Below are 18028 nucleotides of genomic sequence, written 5' to 3' on the forward strand. Positions count from 1 at the left end.
ACCTAGCAGGAAGCACAGGGTGGGGACTATTTTGACTAAGGTGGGCAGGGAAAGCTGCTCTGAGGAGGGACATTTGAGCCCAAACCTGAATAATGAGAAGGAGACAGCCTTGCAACAATTTCGGGGAAGCATTCCAGCAGGTGCAGAGGCTCCGCACAGGACAAGAGGGATGCGGGGCAGGGGAGACGGTAGGGCAGATGGAAGGGCAGACAGAACACGGGAGGTGTGGAGGGCCTGCATCTTCCCAGCTTCTTTGATGAACCGCACCTCGTTTCTAGCTGTAACCTGGGCTGTGCTCTTTCAGTTCAGAAGGGTGGGTGGGCCTAGCTGGAGGGGAGATCTGATGAGATTGGGTCTGGTCCAATTTTGCAGCATCTCAGTGGTAGAAGGGACCCACCTAAGCATACTAGCTCCCTTCACCATTGATCAGATGACATGAAATCCTGCTTATGGTGGTGGGGCAGCCTGGCCACTGCAGAATGTCCCCCCTGTATCTGCAAGGTGGCTTAACTGTGCCCCTGGGACATTCTCTTGTGGACTCTGTCATCATTGGCAGAAGCTCACTCTCACACCTCTGGGCCAGCTCTGAGTACATCCACCAACCAGCTGGGGACATCATCCCTAGATCTGGGATCTGCTGTGTGATGGCCATGTGACCTGGGCAATTGATGTCACTAATTTGTGCCTTGGTTTCCCCATCTGTAACTTGAGGCCCTAACACCTCAGGGCTTTGTCAGGAGAGTTGAATAAGAGAAGTTTCAGAGCCTGGGCACAGAAACAGCTCTTGGCAAAAGAGAGACTATTTAAAACCAAAGTTGTGCACACATGCCGAGGACAGAGCCTTCCTCTGGGACCCCACAGCAGGGCCCTCCGTAGCCCATACATCCTGGACACTTTCTATGGATTAGCAAGTTTTTTCCTCCCTTTACTCTGTGGGGTGGGATCTATTCTCATCATCATTCTACAGGTGAGAAAACTTGGGCCCAGAGTAGAAAAGCTGCCGACATTCTGGCTGAGAGCCTGAGATGGGTAAAAAGGAAGGCTGAGATGGGTAAAGACGATGACCAACCAGAACTTGCACCCTGATGGTTTCCAGTTCACGATGCTTTTCTGGGTTCTTTGTCTAAGACCTCCCTCTACCCAAGAAGTAACAGTTACATGTCCCATTTTACCAATGGGTAAACTGAGGCTCAGAGGCAAGCTAGGATCGTTTCTCCCAAGTCACAGTAGTTGGTTGCAGAGCAGGATGAGAGCCAAGGTTTCCTGACTTCTGGCTCCTGTTGCCATGGTGACCTGCAATCTTCACAGTCATCACCCACAGGCCTGCTGGCAGGCAGAGGAACAGCCCACCCGGGTCAGGCCCCAAGGACCAGGAAGGGCTGGGCGGGAGGCTGGCCTGAGCCAATGGAAGGGAAAATACTAATCCTTGTGTTTTTATATTATTACTTATTCGTCGGGTAGTGGAGGCCTTAATAGAAACCAGATGTGGGAAGCAACTCAAGTTCCAGCACCTGGGACTCATTAGGCTGCACCACCCCCCAAATCCCCTGCTTTGCAGAGGTTGGGGATTAAAAATGAGTGTCCCTCTGACATTGGCCTTGATGGGTCCCTTCTGGTCAGACCCACCCGTCTGGATGTGGGGGGTCGCAACACGGACAGCCCCTCCACGTTTCTTCACAGTCGCCACAGCCTGGGAGTCCCTGTCATCTCTAGACACAGACCCCTCTGAGGCACGGCTGCTGCCTCGGGGTTCAGGCCTGACTTTCTCCTCTGTTTATTCCCATCAAGAGGATCCAGAAGAGTTGAGGTGCCCCAGCTTCATCAGGAAGTTTTCTCTCAGTGGGGAGATCCCTGGCTTACTCAAGACCCTGAGGGTCCAGGAGCTATGGGTAGACCACAGGGACTAGGAGAGAAGCCCCCACCTACCCTCCAGGAAGACTTTAAGGCAGGGGTCCCCAAACTACGGCCCGCGGGCCACATGCGGCCCCCTGAGGCCATTTATCCGGCCCCCGCCGCACTTCCGGAAGGGGCACCTCTTTCATTGGTGGTCAGTGAGAGGAGCATAGTTCCCATTGAAAAACTGGTCAGTTTGTTGATTTAAATTTACTTGTTCTTTATTTTAAATATTGTATTTGTTCTCATTTTGTTTTTTTACTTTAAAATAAGATATGTGCAGTGTGCATAGGGATTTGTTCATAGTTTTTTTTATAGTCTGGCCCTCCAACGGTCTGAGGGACAGTGAACTGGCCCCCTGTGTAAAAAGTTTGGGGACCCCTGCTTTAAGGGGAGGAGGGAGGAGGGTATTCTAGGGGCCAGAACTGCCTAAACAAAGGTTTGGGGGCTTAAATGTCCCCTCCTCCATAAGAGAGACCTGGCTCCCACTCTCTCACTGCACCCCGTTTGCATCTTGAATTCTGGCCACTCTGGGGACCAGAGTGTAGTGGAGGCGACCTCACCTCTCCCAGGCTCCACACAGCAGCCAGTACAGGGTGGTCAGGGGCCTCAAAGAAGGCAAATCGATCGCCGCAGGGCACTTGGGGTTATCCAGTGATGGGGCCCAGCTGACATTTGGGACATCTGGGCCTTCAGTGAAAGGACTTCCCTGCATCACCCTGTGTCTCTCACGGCTTTCCAGATCACGTGGTTATGAGGCCAGAAAACCTGCCTGGGACCACATGAGCCAGAAAGGACATCTCTTCATGTAGACACAAAGGAACCCCGTGGGCATGGAGCACTCAGAAGGCTGCTCCGTAAACCAGGGGACCTGGCTCCACCCCTCACAGTACTGCTCACTGCTCTGAAGACGGCATACCTGACGGCCGTCCCCAACCTAGTACCCTGTGCTCACTGCGTTGCTTTGGGGTCCATGGGCTCCAGTATGTCTTCTAGTGGGTCCTGCCTGTGAGGACTGCCTGTGCGATCTCACTGCACTACTTGGCCTGACTTCTCCTCAGACACACTCACACTTTCTGTCTTGTCCATATTTGGTGACAAAGTTGGAAGGGGTCAGGGGCTATTTGTAATTAGAAGAGGGCTTTGAGGTTAAGAGGACCATTTTAATAGGAGGGCCATGAATGAATGAGCAAATGGATGAAAACCCTGGTGGGGCACAGCTGTGTCGAAGAGTCAGAATTCTAAGCCAGGCAGCCTTGTGGAACTGTGGTCTCAGATGAACCCCTGACCTCCCTACCCCAGACGTCCACCTAGATCAGAATTTTGCCACACAGACAAGGTGGCCGGAGAGCTGGCAATATTTAGGGGCAGGCTTTGAGGCAGAGGGGTCAGGAAGCATGTTGTTGGGCTATCTCCCTAGGTCCCCTTGGCTATAATTCAACAAGTATTTACTGAGCACCGACTGTGTACCTGGTACTGTCCTGGACTCTCACTTTTGCATTTGGGCAAAGATGCAGAGCGTGCAGGCAGACCTCCAGGTATCCGGGCAGAGGAACTCTTGGCAGAGGGAACAGCCAGCGCAAAGATCCAAAGCAGAAGCAGCTAAACACACGAGGAGGGCATATGGGAGGCGAGGGCACAGAGAACAGTCACAAAAGACCCCATGGGCTCTCAGGGCACTGGCTGAGGCACAACGCAGATATCTTTATCCATCTTAAGAAATATGCCTTAGCCTGACCAGGCAGTGGCGGAGTGGATAGGACATTGAACTGGGATGCGGAGGACCCAGGTTCGAAACCCCAAGGTCGCCAGCTTAAGCATGGACTCGTCTGGCTAGAGTGCGGGCTCACCAACTTGAGCACGGGGTCACTGGCTTGAGTGTGGAATCATTGACTTGACCCCAGGGTCGCTGGCTTGAGCAAGGGGTCACTGGCTCAGCTGGAGCCCCCTGATCAAGGCACATATGAGAAAGCAATCAATGAACAATTAAGGTGCCACAATGAAGAATTGATCATTCTCATCTCTCTCCCTTCCTGTCTGTCTGTCCCTATCTGCCCCGCTATGTCTCTGTCAAAAAAAAAAGAAAAAGAAAAAGAAATGTGACTTAGAGAGCCCTTACCACTCTGGTTCCCAAGAAAGTCAAGCAGATGGGTTGACTTTGGCAGGAGTTTCAGGGTAGTGGCCCACTGCCCACAGAGACAGAAGCTGGGAATTCGGAGACTGGGGCCTGGTTCCCGGAGAGCTCCACCTGCAGAGCCCTCACCACTTGGGCTGGTGGGGGTGGAAGGTACTGGCTTGTAAGTCTCACCTGGTTGTGAAGATGTGGTGAGGGGGGTCCTGGCCAGACAACCTTGCAGGGAAGCTTCCCTTCCTTTTGCTATCTGTACTTTGCCGGCAAGAAAGATACGATATTTGCAAGATGTAAAAGGAAAATAATAGGACAACTGTTACATTGTTTTCCTTTTGTCTTCACCATCATTAGTCACTGAGATCGCCAGTGCCTGTTTCTGTGCATGGTTAGTACTCTCTCCTTACCCCCACTTATGGATGGGGAAACTGAGGCTGGGGAAGAATGTCCAGAATCCCCACCAAGCCCCCTGTTCCTCTCGTTTACGGAGGAGGGAAATGAAGACAGTGTTCTTTCTCTGGTGCAGGGCTCCCACACCAAATTCCCTGCCTGCCAGGCAGGCCTGGAAAAGGCTTCTGTTCATACTCAATACTTCTGAGGCTGGCCTCTTCGTTATACTGGAGCTTTCTTGAGTGGGGCTGAAACCTTCAGGGCCCCTCCCCACCCTCCCACAGGCCTCGGGAGCCCCTACCTACAGGTCAGCTCCTGGAAAGGGGCCTGGATAGAAGCTATATCCATTCCAGAACAGCCAAGCCCCAGAAGCAGCACTTCAGTTTCCACACGGGGGCATGTCCCAAGACCCCACACTGAGAGTGGCCTCTGAGGCCAGACAGCCTAACTTCAAGTCTTCCCCACCCTATACCTCAGTTTCCTCATCTGTTCACCTCATAGGCTTGCTGTGGGGACAAGATGAGGAGGTTCATTCAGGGTGCTTAGGTCAGGGACAAGCTTTGTTACCTGCCAGTACCTGTGCAAAGGGCCTGATGCAGCAAGAGCTGAGACTACCTGTTATTACTGATCAGTACCTGTTGGTGCCTATGCAAAGGGCCTGTGGCAGGTTACCTTTCATTATTTGCCACCTTCCTACATCCTATGGCTTTTGTGAGGGTCAAATGAAGTAGCCCCAGAACTCAGACTATAAAAGATCAAAGAAGAAGCTTGTTATTTCGGCAGCAGTGTGAATTTGAGGAGGGCAAAGCCAGGAAGATGAGCTATACTTATGCTAGAGCTATGCTCCTGCAGAGGGTTCTAGAACCCCAGGGCTGGGAGCCCTGGGCTGTGGCCAGTTCTCAGCTGGGCAGGGAGAGCTGGGAACCACAGGCAGACATGGACAGTGATGGATGGGGTGGCTTGTTCCGGCACATTCCATGTTCTTTCCCACCAACTCCGCCTGGCCTTGGAGAGCTGCTTCCTCTGTCGATGGATTAGTGACATTTAGCTGGGAACTGGATACGCCGTCTGGGAAAGACGCAGGGTGTCTCATGGGCCCTGGGAGCATGAGGTCTGGGAATGTTCTTTAGTGCTGGGAGCAGTGGGACAGGGGGGTGGGGAGTTGTGACAATGGGACTAGAGGAGGAGCCCAGATCCCAGGGGCTGGAGAATACAGGGCGCCTCTGCCTACGCTCTCCCCTCTCACTCACTACGATGTTTTGAATCGGCTCCTGTACACTCAGACTGGTATCAAGACACCAGCCACTGAGCCACTGAGTGGCCGGCAGGCCCATCCCTTGTGTATGCACAATGGAAAGACAGAGGAGAAAGAGTCTGTGGGGACACAGACAGTTGGAAGATGAGCAAATGAGGGAGAAAAGGCACTCTGAGCCACAGGCCTTGTGGGCAGGTAGGTGAGACACCAGGTCCAGCCCCCTTCTGAGCTCTAGAGCCAGGCATGTCTCTGAGCCTCTCTGTGCCTCAGTTTTCCCATCTGTAAGATGGAGAGGTGAACCCTCTACCTCCAAGGGTTGTGGGCAGGCTACACAAGTTGGCCGGCCAGTCCTGTCACATAATGGCTGTTCTTTCCCATGCACGCCGGAGCTCCCTGGCGCTACGGGCCCCTCACCTCGCAGGTGCCTGTCTCTGGGCCAGGACCACAGAGTAAGGGTCCTGAATTGTGCCCACCTGTACCGGCATAAGGCCCCTGTTCTGGCTGTGACACCGTGCAGAGCCCCAGGAGGGCTGATGGGACCCCCAAGGTCAGGTGACAAGCCTCGAGCTTCTGCAAGGCTGGGCCCTCATTTCGCTGAGGCAGGTCTCTGCGCTTGCAAAGCCGGGGCTGATGGGACATTCAGAAAGAAAGAACCAGGGCACACATGTCAGTCAGGGTCCTGGGGCTATTGCCAGTCCTGGCTCTGCCCCCTGACTGCTGACAGGGCTGGGAGCAGTGTGGAGACACTGGTGGCTGGGTCTCATTTCTTCTTCCCTGGGCACTCTGAGATCTGGAGAAAGCCCTGTGGACTTGGGAAGATGGTCCTCACACTCGCTTGCCCACAGCCAGGGCACCTGGAGCATCACCCACTAACTCAGCACGGTGATGGGCCTCCCGCCCCCAACCCCAAACCCCAGGCAGCTGCCCCTTCCCGGCTCCAGTCAGCTCACGTGGCATCCTAGCAGTGCTGGATCTGAGCCTGGCCAGTCTGGCAACTGAACTTTCTAGTCTCCCCAGTGACTGTGGTACGCAGGGTGCCTGAGGGGCGTGCCAGGCTCAGGCCCTGCTGCCCGTCAGGCTCTGAGACCCCGAGAAGTCCCTAGCCCTCTCTGAGCCTGTTTCCCCAGCTATAGAATAGGCAAGATAATGGGACCTGCCTCCTGCTCTGAAGGTGTGGCAATGCCAGCAGCTGGAGTATGGAGTTCCTAATAAAAGCTAGTCCTGGGAGTTGCTTTGCTTACCCTGACCTGAAGGGTGGGCAAGCTGATGTGTGGGGGGCACCTGGTGGAGTCACATATGATATTATATGGTATGTTACTCTTTTTTTTTTTTTTTTGTATTTTTCTGAGGTGAGCGGGGAAGCAAAGAGACAGACTCCCACATGTGCCCAACCAAGATCCACCCAGCATGCCCACCAGGGGGCAATGCTCTGCCCATCTGGGGCTTTGCTCCATTGCAACCAGAACCATTCTAGCGCCTGAGGCAGAGACCATGGCGCCATATTTAGCACCCGGGCCAGCTTTGCTCCAATGGAGCCTTGGCTGTGGGAGGGGAAGAGAGAGACAGAGAAGAAGGAGAGGGGGAGGGGTGGAGAAGCAGATGGGCGCTTCTCCTGTGTGCCCTGGCCAGGAATCAAACCCGGGACTTCCACACACCGGGCCGACACTCTACCACTGAGCCAAGTGGCCAGGGCTTCGTATGCTACTCTTTAAGAAAAAAGTTAAAAGACATACATTCAGTTGCTTGGGCCCTACCCCAGTCCTGCCGAATCAGGCCCTCTAAAATTAGGGCATGTTCATGGGGACCCTACTTGGGTGGATGGTCTGTGGGCACTGAGAACCCCAAGATGACCCTAGAATTGAAGCCAGAGAAACAGAAGCCTGGGTGAGCACAGAAGGGACAGTACAAGTTCAGGGTTCGATGGACAGCGCAGGCCTAGTCTGCCTCTTACAGGCGGGTGACCTTGGGGAGCCGGCACATGGGCCCTGACAGTGCTCTCTGGGGAGTGTGAGCCAGTTCAACAAGATGCTGTGTGGACATGCAGGGCCGAGGCCCAGCTCTACCTGGGTCCGAGGACACCTGAGAATGGACATTGGAGGATGGGGGAACCAAGAATGAGGAGGGAAGGAGTATCTCACGGGGTGGGACTTGCATAGGCACCAGGCAGTGGTCTGGACTTGCTGGGGACTCTGCCGGCTAAGCCGGCTGGTGCTGGCACCCTTGGCAGTCTTGGTGGGAAACGGGAACCATACCCCCTCCCTGGCACCCAGCATCCAACAGTACGCTGCCTTTTCTGTACCCTCCCATTCCCCCCAGACCCAAGCCCGCTCCTGCTCTCACTGGCTTATGGGCACAGGGTCCCTCCCAGACATCCCGACACTGGCTACCTCGACAGAGAGGTCATGTGAGAGCTGCTAGGCGTCTGAGCCTCCTAGTGGGTCTGGAGGGCCCCATAGCAGCCTTGGCTCAGTGTGAGGCCTTGAAGGGGGCGGCAGGGCAGGGAGCCGGCACAGGGAGAACAGGGCTACCCCTGTCTGTGGCTCCTAGAAAGGCAACTACATTTGCCCTTCTGCCACACAAGCCTGGTAAGGCCTGGTGAGGCCCTGCATGCAGGCCAGGATTTAGGCCAGAGAAAAAACGTGCACACTCCAGCTGCTAAGCGTAGCCTTCGGTGGCTCCCTCTGCCACACAGGGAGTCCACACTCACCAGCCCCAGCTGACCTTCCCTCCTGGTTTTCCTGCACAAATAGAGGCCCTGAGCACTCCTCTGGCCTCTGGCTTCTCTGTTCCTGGACCACAAATGCTGTTCCTCACCATCTCCACGCCACCTCTGCTCCTCCCTGAGGGCCCTCGTCATTTTCTGCCTTCTGAGGCAGGCTCTGTGCTGGGGGCAGCCTTGAGAGCAGGGTCCCAGCACACGGGTTGTTGTATAAACCTTTGCCGAGTTTCACTGAGTGCTCGTGTGTGCTGACCCTTCGCCTAATCTTCTCATCGAACCTCCCAGCTGCCCAGCAGAAGGTGCCTGTCATTGCCCCCTTTATAGAGGAGTAAAGAGGCTCAGAGAGGTGAGGCGACCAGCCAGCCCTATGTCACAGCCAGAGGCAATAGAGCTGGTATTCAAACAAGATTCCAGAGAGACTCATGAAGTCCTGTATGGTACACCTGTGGTTCCACCACGCTCAGACCCCAGGGTCTGCCACCCAGGTAGGAGGTGGGACAGTAGAGGTGCCCCTATTTCCCTGCAGCCTCAGTCAACCTGGGTTTGAATGCCAGACCTAATCCCTCTTCTACAAGGGAGAAGGATTCCTGTTTGTGACAACCAGGGCTTTGAAACCCTGAAGACCTATGGACGATTACTGCACCTCTCTGTACCTGCAAAACAGGGTTTTGGTGAGAATAAATGGAGTGATGACTCCAGTGTCAAGGACAGGACCTGCCTTCTCTCCTAAGTAAGCAGATGGCTCTGGGCCTGCCTCCCTTTCCTTTTCTGCCAAAGGAGGCCTCTGGGCACCAGTAGAGCGCTACCTGCTCCATCTTCAGGTCCCAACAGGCATCGTGGATGAGTGTGTCCAGAGCCTGTTTCTCAAGAGCCATGGAGATAGTGCGATGTGGGTCCTGCCTGGCCCCTTCCTCTGCCTCTCCCTGACCGTGAGGTTCTTGTTAAACAGGCACCGTGTGGGGAGTGCCAGTTTATCGACATGACCCTGGCAGGATCCTCCCCAGCGGGATTTTCTTTTATCTGCTTTTCTGGTCTGTTTGATCTCTGAGGCTCCCGCCAAGCCCCAGTGTGGAAGGGCTTTGGAAAGTTGGAGCAGGCCCTGTGTCCTGTGTCCCAGCTTGGCATCTGAAACACCCTTCCAAGTGTGCTGGTGGGACTGCCTGCCCTAGTGTGGCCTGGTCAGATGAAGGGCTGGCCAGGACAGCCTGCACCCATAGGGTGGCCCGAGGCCCACGGCAGCCAGCCATGCTTGCCCTTCTTTGGTTGTCACTGGGGACTGGCCACCAGCCCTGCAGCCAGCCATGGTGTTGACGGGCCCCACAGCTGTGATGCACGTGTGCCCAGGCATCAACCTCCTGACAGGCGGGCTGTGTGGAAGGGGGGCAGGGCGCCCGGCGGGAGGGAGGCCAGCGGCTGCAGCTGAGTGGACAGCAGGTGCTGCACGGCTGGGTGGCTGCTGATTCTGGCTACTGCCCCTCCATGGGGCCCAGCAGAGAGGGGCTTTGCTCTCACCCCACAGGGCCATGGAATATGGATGACTGTGAGAGGCCCTACCCGGTGCTGCGGACGGGTGGGCATCTCCACCCTGTGATGGGGGAGGTCGGGGGAGATGAGGGGAGGTGTGCACAGTATTGAGCATGAGATAATGGCGAATGCCATTTGTTAGAATTATTCATCGCCATCCCCAGAGGCGGGCCACCCTAGCACACATATGTGTCTGTGTGTCTTGTGTCTGCCCTGATCATGGGTGGCCCCTATGAGGAGAGAATGGGGGGAGAGAAGAAGGGACAAGAACTGTAGTCACATAGTGGCTACGAAGGTGTATTGAGCCCTGACAGTGGTTCTGCCTCACCATCTAACTGCCCCTGGGTGAGATCCCATTGTCCTTAGCAAGAGGAGCTCAGGGCAGTGTAGGCTGTGTCTCTCTTTATGGAACAGGTGGAGAATGTCCACCTTGATGGCCCTGAGCGGCTCGGCCACCTGAAATCCCAGCTGCGCTCCCAGGTCTTTGCCGCCCGCCAGGGGCCTGTTGGCCCTGTGTTAGATGGAGGGAGAGACCCCGTGTTCGCCCCCTCTACCTGAAAGAATGCTCAGGTAGCTGCTGGCTCAGGGTATGTGCAGCTGGTCAGACTCACTTGAAGGCCTCTTTCCCTGGGTCCTGCTTTGTGGGGCCAGGGGCTGAGGCCCCCACCCAGGCTTGGTTTTGCTACTTCTACCCTCTCTCCACACATCTGACCCTTAGCAGAGCATCAGACCACATGGAACCCTTGACACAGTGTACAGGGCCACAACCCTTCGTCTACGGACCGCACTTTGGTGGTGAGGCCTTAGAATAGCCTGAAATTGACCATGTCTCTAGCCTGGCTGCTCCCAGGATATGCCTGGGGCCAGAAGATGGCCATATAGAGGTTCCTACCACCTAGGGTCTCCTGGAAGGCCTTCCCAGACCAGCCTGAATGGGGCGCCAACCCACTGCAGCAGCCTCACCTGGGACCCTGATGGAACCACAGATTCCACCCCACACCTGCCGAGTCAGAAATGGGGGTGAAGAGGCCGGCATGTGTGCTTGAACAGGCCCTATGGGAAGTGCTGGGGGAGGCTGCCTCAGGGTGCTGCCCATCTCCCTGGTCTGCAGACCGGGGCCCCCCACAGTGAGGACCCCAGCCCCATTCTGGCCAGCCCAGGCCTCTTGAGGCTACACCCTCTAGCCTACCTGAAATGGGCTGACCCAAGCCCACACTCTGGTTCCAGGTGGGTGGGACATCAGCCACCTGTGAATATACCAGGGGCTTATCTGGGATGGACCAGGCCCTCGGACTGGACCTGGCTGCGTGCGCAGAGACAGGAGCCACCTTGGGTGCAGCTGGGTGTTCTCCACTTGGGTCCCCAGCAGCAGAGGCCTAAACCCAGCTGCTGCTGGCACAGGTCGCCTTGGCCAGGTGGGGCTGGGAAGGTGCTGGCCCCGTCCCCTCTCAGCCTGCTTCACTGGCTTTCTCTTTTTCTCCCCTCCCCTGCACCCCCACCCCAGCAGCGGACAGGAAGGAGAAGAAGGTTGCAGCGATGCCCGACTCCCCTGCTGAAGTGAAGACACAACCCCGGTCCACGCCCCCCAGCATGCCGCCCCCTCCACCCTCTGCGTCCCAGGGTAACACGCGGCACCCCTCCTTCACGCCCCACACAAGTGAGTAACTCCAGGGCTGGGCAGAGCAGAGAGGTAACCTCGGAGACCCCTTGAGTTGTCTGAGGCTCCAAACTTCATTTCATGAAAATGGGGCCGGTGCTACAGTCCCTCCATTCTACACTCACCGTTGGCCCTTAAAAAGGGTCTCAGCATGGCTCCTGGCCCAAGCTTTGAGGTTCAAATCCCAGCTCCCCCTTTGTAGCTGTGTGCTGTTGGGCAAGCTACTTAACTGCTCTGGGCCTGGCATTCCTTATCTATAAAGCAGGGCTGGCCATAGTCGCTGTCTCACAGAGCTGCTGTGAAGACAAGTGAGTTAATAAACGTTTTTACTTCATGGCCAGTACACCGTGAGTGTGCCATGGAAGTTAGCTGTTATAGTTGGAACTCAGAGAGGGTTGGGGACTTCCCTGCTCAGACAGCAGGTTACTAGAGTGCTGGTGAATTAGGTCAGGCCTGCTCCCTGCTGGAGAGCCCATCAGAGGTGGCTCTGGCCTTAGAGGAGCTCCACATTGGCTCAAATACTAGGGGCTTTGAAGTCAGGTCTCGCTGGGGTGTGAGGGTTGGCCAGCATCTGGGGTCAGCAGGGCCTCGGCTCCCAGCAATGCAGTGAGTAGAACAGACCCTCGGGCAGCATCTCACCTGCCCTGGGTAGACTCAGGTTGAGCGTCTTGGCACTTAACAGCGGCTCTGGGTCCTCCAGGGTCCACAACCACCACTGGAGTTCTGTTCCTTAGAGTCAAAGAAGTTGGGGACTTGGGGACTTTGAGTCCTAAACAGTTGGGAAGGAAACGCCCAGGCTTGGGTCAGTGTGGGAGATCGTGTTCCCTGATCCCAAGGCCAGGGGCTTAGCAGTGTGTCCTAAGGGTTTCCAGTGGGCAGTGGAGGCAACTGGTGTGCTTCTGGCCTCGGAACACAGGGTGCCACCTCCGCCTCTGTATTCAGAGGCCAGAAGCCTCATACCCAGGGACCTGTCCCCAAATGAAGCCTCTGCAGTGTGGCAAGAGCCTCACACTCCTTAGCCTATGGCTCCTGGTCCCCACTGAGCCAAGAAGTAAGAGCTGCTGCCTCCAGCCTGGACCCATAGCTCTGCCCAGAGCCTGGGGTGGACTACAGGGCCCGGCCTGGATGTCTTTATCCTGGACATGAAGGTCACTGATTTAGTTTCATCGGAATTCTGGGGCCATCTATCTGAGCATCACGTTTGTTTCCTCCTGAGGAATTTCCTGAAAGCAGGGTGGTTAACCACATTTGTACACCTGGTTGGTGGCAGCCCAAATGGACGGAGCCTCTGTGCTCAGCTGCGGATTTCTGCCAAGAACCTTCCCAGCTTCCCTGGGACCAGCCGGTGAGCCAAGCTGACCAGAGGCTGACCTTGAACCAGGGCTTGAGGGCTGTGGTTTTCTTGCCTAGTGACCGGCCTGGGCGTGAATTCATTTTGGAGTTGAAGCTGTGGTGTGGCCAGGGAGGTGGGCAGGAGGGCTAAGAGAACTCTGGGAAGGAGTATAAATAGCTACTCTGCAGCTAGAAAGACCCTCAAAGGGCTAACACTCCAGCCTGCCCTTGATTACTCCTTGTGACGGGGGTCTCACTCTCTGATTACAGCAGTACCACCTGTCTTCTTGTGGCTTCCACTCACTGACTCCAGCTTAGACAAATCAAATCTCCCTTCCTGTTTAGTGCTTCTTCCTCTCATGACCATTTGGTCCTGGGCTTCATTTTAGAACCATCATTGGGCTGTCTGTTAACAGATAGAGAACCCAAGCCCTGATTCATAAATCAGCTCAGACTCCAAGTCCCTTAAGGATGATGCTGAGTGGGATCACCAGGTGCCTTTTAGGAAGAGAGCCTTTTAAAAACCATGGTTTTCTATCCATGCAGATGGAGATGCCAAAATTCTTGTAGGCCCCTAGAACGGGGTTCAGGAACCTATGGCTCACGAGCCAGATGTGGCTCTTTTGATGGTTGCATCAGGCTCACAGACAAGTCTTTAATTAAAAAAAATAATGTTAAAAATATAAAACATTCTCATGTATTACAATCCATTCATTTCCTACCGCTCATGTTCATGGTTGCAGGTGGCTGGAGCCAATCACAGCTGTCTTCCGGGACACCACCAAATTTTTATTGGATAATGAATAACGTACACAGGTCGTTGTATGGCTCTCATGGAATTACATTTTAAAATAAGTGGTGTTCATGGCTCTCTCAGCCAAAAAGATTCCCGACCCCTGCCCTAGAATGTCCCGACGGAAGTGTCCCTAAGAGATCCCACAATCCAGCCCCATCAATTTATAGAGAAAATGGGGGCCCAAAGAGGGGAATGTGTGGCCCCAGGTGGTGATAGTCGCGATCCCCAAAACTGCTGTCAAGAAGCAGAGAAGGGAGGGGCCAATTGCAGACATCCCACAGGGCAGAGTCACCTGCCCATGGCCCCTTTCCTCACAGAGTGTTTTTCTTATTTTGCTTACAGATCGAGAGGACGGGCCTGCGATGTCTCTGCCCCATGGCCGTTTTCATGGCTGCTTAAAATGGTCTATGGTCTGTCTTTGTAAGTAAAATAACAAAAACCACAGGCCTCCCAGGAGGTCCAACCGGCACCCTCTGTCCTGGGAAGGCTATGATGATGACCCCACTTGTCTACACAATCCACTATTGCATCTGCATGTCAGTGAGATCTGAGGAGAGAGGTCCAAGGGGCAGGCCCAGGACAGCAGAGCAGCCAGAGTCCTCAGACCCACAGTCACACCCTCTCTGTGCTCTCTCTCCCAATCCACGAAAGAGGGTGAATAAGGCAGATTTCAGAGTTATGAGAAAGTAGACCGTCAATGCAAACCTGCAGGTTGGCATCTCCATGGCAGCCTCCAGCCTGGGTCAAATCCCAGCTCTTCTTCTCAGTGGGGTAACCTTGGGCAGGTACCACCGTCTCTACCTCAGTTTTTCCACCTGGAAGCCATCAGATGCTGCTAATGGAGTCGGCATGAGGCCTGGCACACACTGGGTGCTCCGTGGACATTAGTCACCAGTGAACATTTCCATCAGAGTGATCAGAGTGTTCATCCCACGACCGGTGTCTAAAATGGGAAGTTTTTATGGAGCAATGCTCAGAGTGTCGGCCAGTATCAGGACAGGCACCTACTATAAGCCAGCGGGGCTGTGCAGCCCAGGCACGAGGTGACATAGTGATTGTGCATTATTTATGTCCTGGGATGCGTGATCCTCCTTGCCATTATTCTGTGACCCAGGCCTTGTTCTCATGTCCAGCTTGTCCGCTGAGCTGCAGCGCTGTCAGGGCCATGTAGTTCCCAGCCCCAGAGCTACCCCTGAAGCAGGGGGTTTGTTGGTTCATCATCCCAGCCTGACCCCCACCCAGGACCAGGGCTGGGGGAGATGCAGGGGTGCTAGTGTGTGCCCCCAAACCTCAGCCGGGGACACGTGTGCAGTCTAACTTAGTAACACACCTGTTGTGGAATGAAAGCACTTGTGGCTGGGGGTTATTTTCGGCGTCTCTTTAGCAAGCTGCTGAGACTGCCCAGCAGCCTGAGGGAGGGAGCACGGGCCAGCGAGGGCGAGCAGGCCTCCGGGAGGACCCAGGCACCGAGGGCAGGCTGGTAAGGGAGCTGCAGGGAGGCCGGGCCCAGGCTGGGCCAGGGGCCGTTGGGGGGGACCCAGGCAGTGTGGACAGCCACATATCTTAGAAGCCTCTGGAAGGTCCAGACCCCAGGTGATAGCCCAACTCTGCCATGAGTAATAAGTCCCCAACTGTGGAGAGGTCTCCTATGGCAGTGGGCCATCTCCTAGCCTGGCTGGAGTGACCGCCAGTGGCTGTCATCAGTCTTGATGAGGGTGTGTGTGTATCAGGGTCCACCATGGGTTGACTGGAACTTGCCAATGAGACAGAAAATTAGCACAGCAATGGGGTCTTCTGATCTAAGGGTCCTCTGGGTGATGCCTCAGGGTGAGGAACAGGGCTTCTTCCTGTCCTGGTTCTGGAGTTCACTCTCCATCCCAGAGCGACAAGGCCTGAACAAGGCATGCCTCTCCCTTGGGACTGTTGCAGAGCTGGCATGTCACTTCTGGGGTCTAGAAGGTGCTTCTAAGATCATCCAGACCAGATTGGCAACCAGGTTTCAACTTGCCTTGTGTCTCCATCTCTGGGGGAGGGAAAGCCGTTCAGAGAAGGTCTCGGGCCCCAGGAGCAGGGCACTGGGCTCCATTCTTGCACCTGTCCGTTCTTTCTCAGGAGGGAGGCAACACATCTGTTTTGGGGTCAACCGGCCTTCAATCAGTGGTTTCCAAACTTCTGCTAAGTGGGGGCCAGTTATTGACAAGTGATCACCACATGTAAAAGCAATCAAGGTCAAGCATTTTCAGCTCTTCCCAGTGGTGGAAGGACAGCTTTGGTTCTATAAGCTGCAGAAGCCTGGAGCAGAGGGGCTAGGCGCCTATGGAGTGGAGAAAGTCCACCCCTTGTTTGGGCCAAGGGCCATTTGCATGTGAAGAAACTGAGGCTGGGCCCCAAGTCTCACCTACATCTAGGCTAGTCCAGGTGGTGGTGCAAGGCCTCAGGCAGGATGCACCGTGCATCGAGTGCCCACATGTGCAGAATGAGGGAGCAGGCAGATGAGTGCCCAAGGGACTGAGGGTAAGACCATGAGTGAATCGCCTGAAGCAGGTGCCTACGCGGCTGCCGAGAACACCAGGTGTGAGTGACCTCCCGGTTTGGCAGTCAAACCTCAGGCCTCCCGGAGGTGTTCTGCCCTCCACCCTGAGCCCACTCCACTGTCACCAAGGGCCCTGGAGCCTGCTACCTCTGACTTCTCTGTAGACTCTGATGGTCACCACTATGGTTTCTGTGGCCAGAGGACTGGGATGCAGGTGGTCAGGCACAGAGGGCTCTTCTAGTCTGCAGTGTGAAGGCTTTGTCACCCAAGGCTGAGGGAGGAGGCTCTGTCCTAGGACCATGTCACAGAGACCCTGGCCTCTGCCAACCCTGAGGTGGCCTGAGAAGATATCCCCAGTGGGAGGGCCTGGGTGACTAACAGCACTGCTCCTGGGCCCCTGCAGTATGTTCACAGTGGGTCCCTTAGGTAACTTACTTGCCCTCCACATACAGCCTGGGGCCCGTGTGCACACATCTGCCCGTGCAGCAGTGCCAGCCAGCAGCCAGCCCGGGCTCCTCTGCCAGGATCCAATCCCACTTGTCTCGGAGTTTCAGGGTTTCTCTGCCCCACCCGAGCCTCATCAGCACAGGCATGGGGCCCCTTGTGCAGGCACAGGCACCTGCTGGGAGTGGGCACCTTTCAGGGCTATCATGGTGGAGGTGGGGTCACCAGCCTCTCAGGGTCAATGAGTGACCTCTCCCGAGAAGAAGGGAAGAGGGCGGTGGATCCCTAATAGTGGAGAAGGCCCTCTGCTTGTTTGCAATAGACACTGAGCAGCCTGGCTAGGAGGTAGGTGTACGCCAGGCAGTGTGGGGGCCCTGGCATCCCCCCCGGGGTGTGCAGGGCCTGACCAAGCCCTCCCACCCACTGAGAACCTGGGGCGAGGTGGCACCTCCCAGGCCCCAGTTTGCACATCTGTAAAGGGTGTTGGTGTCCCCATGGCAGTCCTATGACTGTAGTCGGGGACTCTGGTTCTCTGCTACGCTCCTCACACTCCCTCTTCCCCCACAGTAATGAACGGCAGCAGCCACTCGCCGACAGCCATCAATGGCACCCCATCCACACCCAACGGCTTCAGCAATGGACCAGCCACCTCGTCCACCGCCTCACTGTCCACACAACACCTGCCCCCAGCCTGTGGGGCGCGGCAGCTCAGCAAACTCAAGCGCTTTCTCACCACCCTGCAGCAGTTCGGCAGCGACATCTCCCCAGAGATCGGGGAGCGCGTGCGCACACTTGTGCTGGGGCTTGTGGTGAGTCCAGGCAGCATGGCCACAAAGGACATGTGTCTGTTGAGCGAGGATATGGTGACACTGGGCCATGCCCAGCCCTCGGGCCTCCTGCCCTCTACGGGCTGGGTGGACAGGGCTTAGGCTGATACGTAGTGGTTTTCTCCCCTCAGAACTCTACGTTGACCATTGAGGAGTTTCATTCCAAGCTCCAGGAGGCCACGAATTTCCCACTGCGCCCGTTTGTCATCCCTTTCCTAAAGGTAACAGCAAACCCTGCTCCCTTGCGCCAAGACCTCCCCCAGGAGTCCCGAGTCCATTCTCTGCCAGCTCTGACCAGGCATCATGCTCAGCCTATCTAGTAACCCAAGGCAACAGCTCTGACTAGTTGCCAGACCAGACTCGTTGGACACGAAACCCAGTGCTCTGCGACAGAGCTCCCCAATCGGTCCTGTTATTATTGGCCAAGGGCACTGGTCTACTGGACAGCTATTTTTTTGAGCACCTACTATGTGCCCACTACCATGTGAGGCTTAGGGATATAGCCATGAGTAAAGCAAATACAGCCGCAT

The 18028-nt window shown here is 55.6% G+C and overlaps 1 protein-coding gene across 7 annotated transcripts in view; it reads left to right on the plus strand.

Annotated features, from left to right (window-relative positions):
• CBFA2T3 (CBFA2/RUNX1 partner transcriptional co-repressor 3) overlaps nucleotides 1-18028 on the plus strand; it is a 94803-nt gene that overhangs the window by 57636 nt on the left and 19139 nt on the right. For 5 of the 7 annotated variants that reach the window (XM_066349670.1, XM_066349671.1, XM_066349672.1 and 2 more), the window contains exons 2-5: nucleotides 11414-11566; nucleotides 14037-14114; nucleotides 17239-17480; nucleotides 17630-17719. In XM_066349670.1, the coding sequence (XP_066205767.1) occupies nucleotides 11414-11566; nucleotides 14037-14114; nucleotides 17239-17480; nucleotides 17630-17719 (563 nt within the window). The remainder of the gene's footprint in view (nucleotides 1-11413; nucleotides 11567-14036; nucleotides 14115-17238; nucleotides 17481-17629; nucleotides 17720-18028) is intronic. The other 2 variants (XM_066349675.1, XM_066349673.1) reach the window with 2 other exon arrangements.

Source organism: Saccopteryx leptura, chromosome 9, assembly GCF_036850995.1.
Source record: "Saccopteryx leptura isolate mSacLep1 chromosome 9, mSacLep1_pri_phased_curated, whole genome shotgun sequence".
In the NCBI taxonomy this organism is placed as follows: Eukaryota; Metazoa; Chordata; class Mammalia; order Chiroptera; family Emballonuridae; genus Saccopteryx; species Saccopteryx leptura.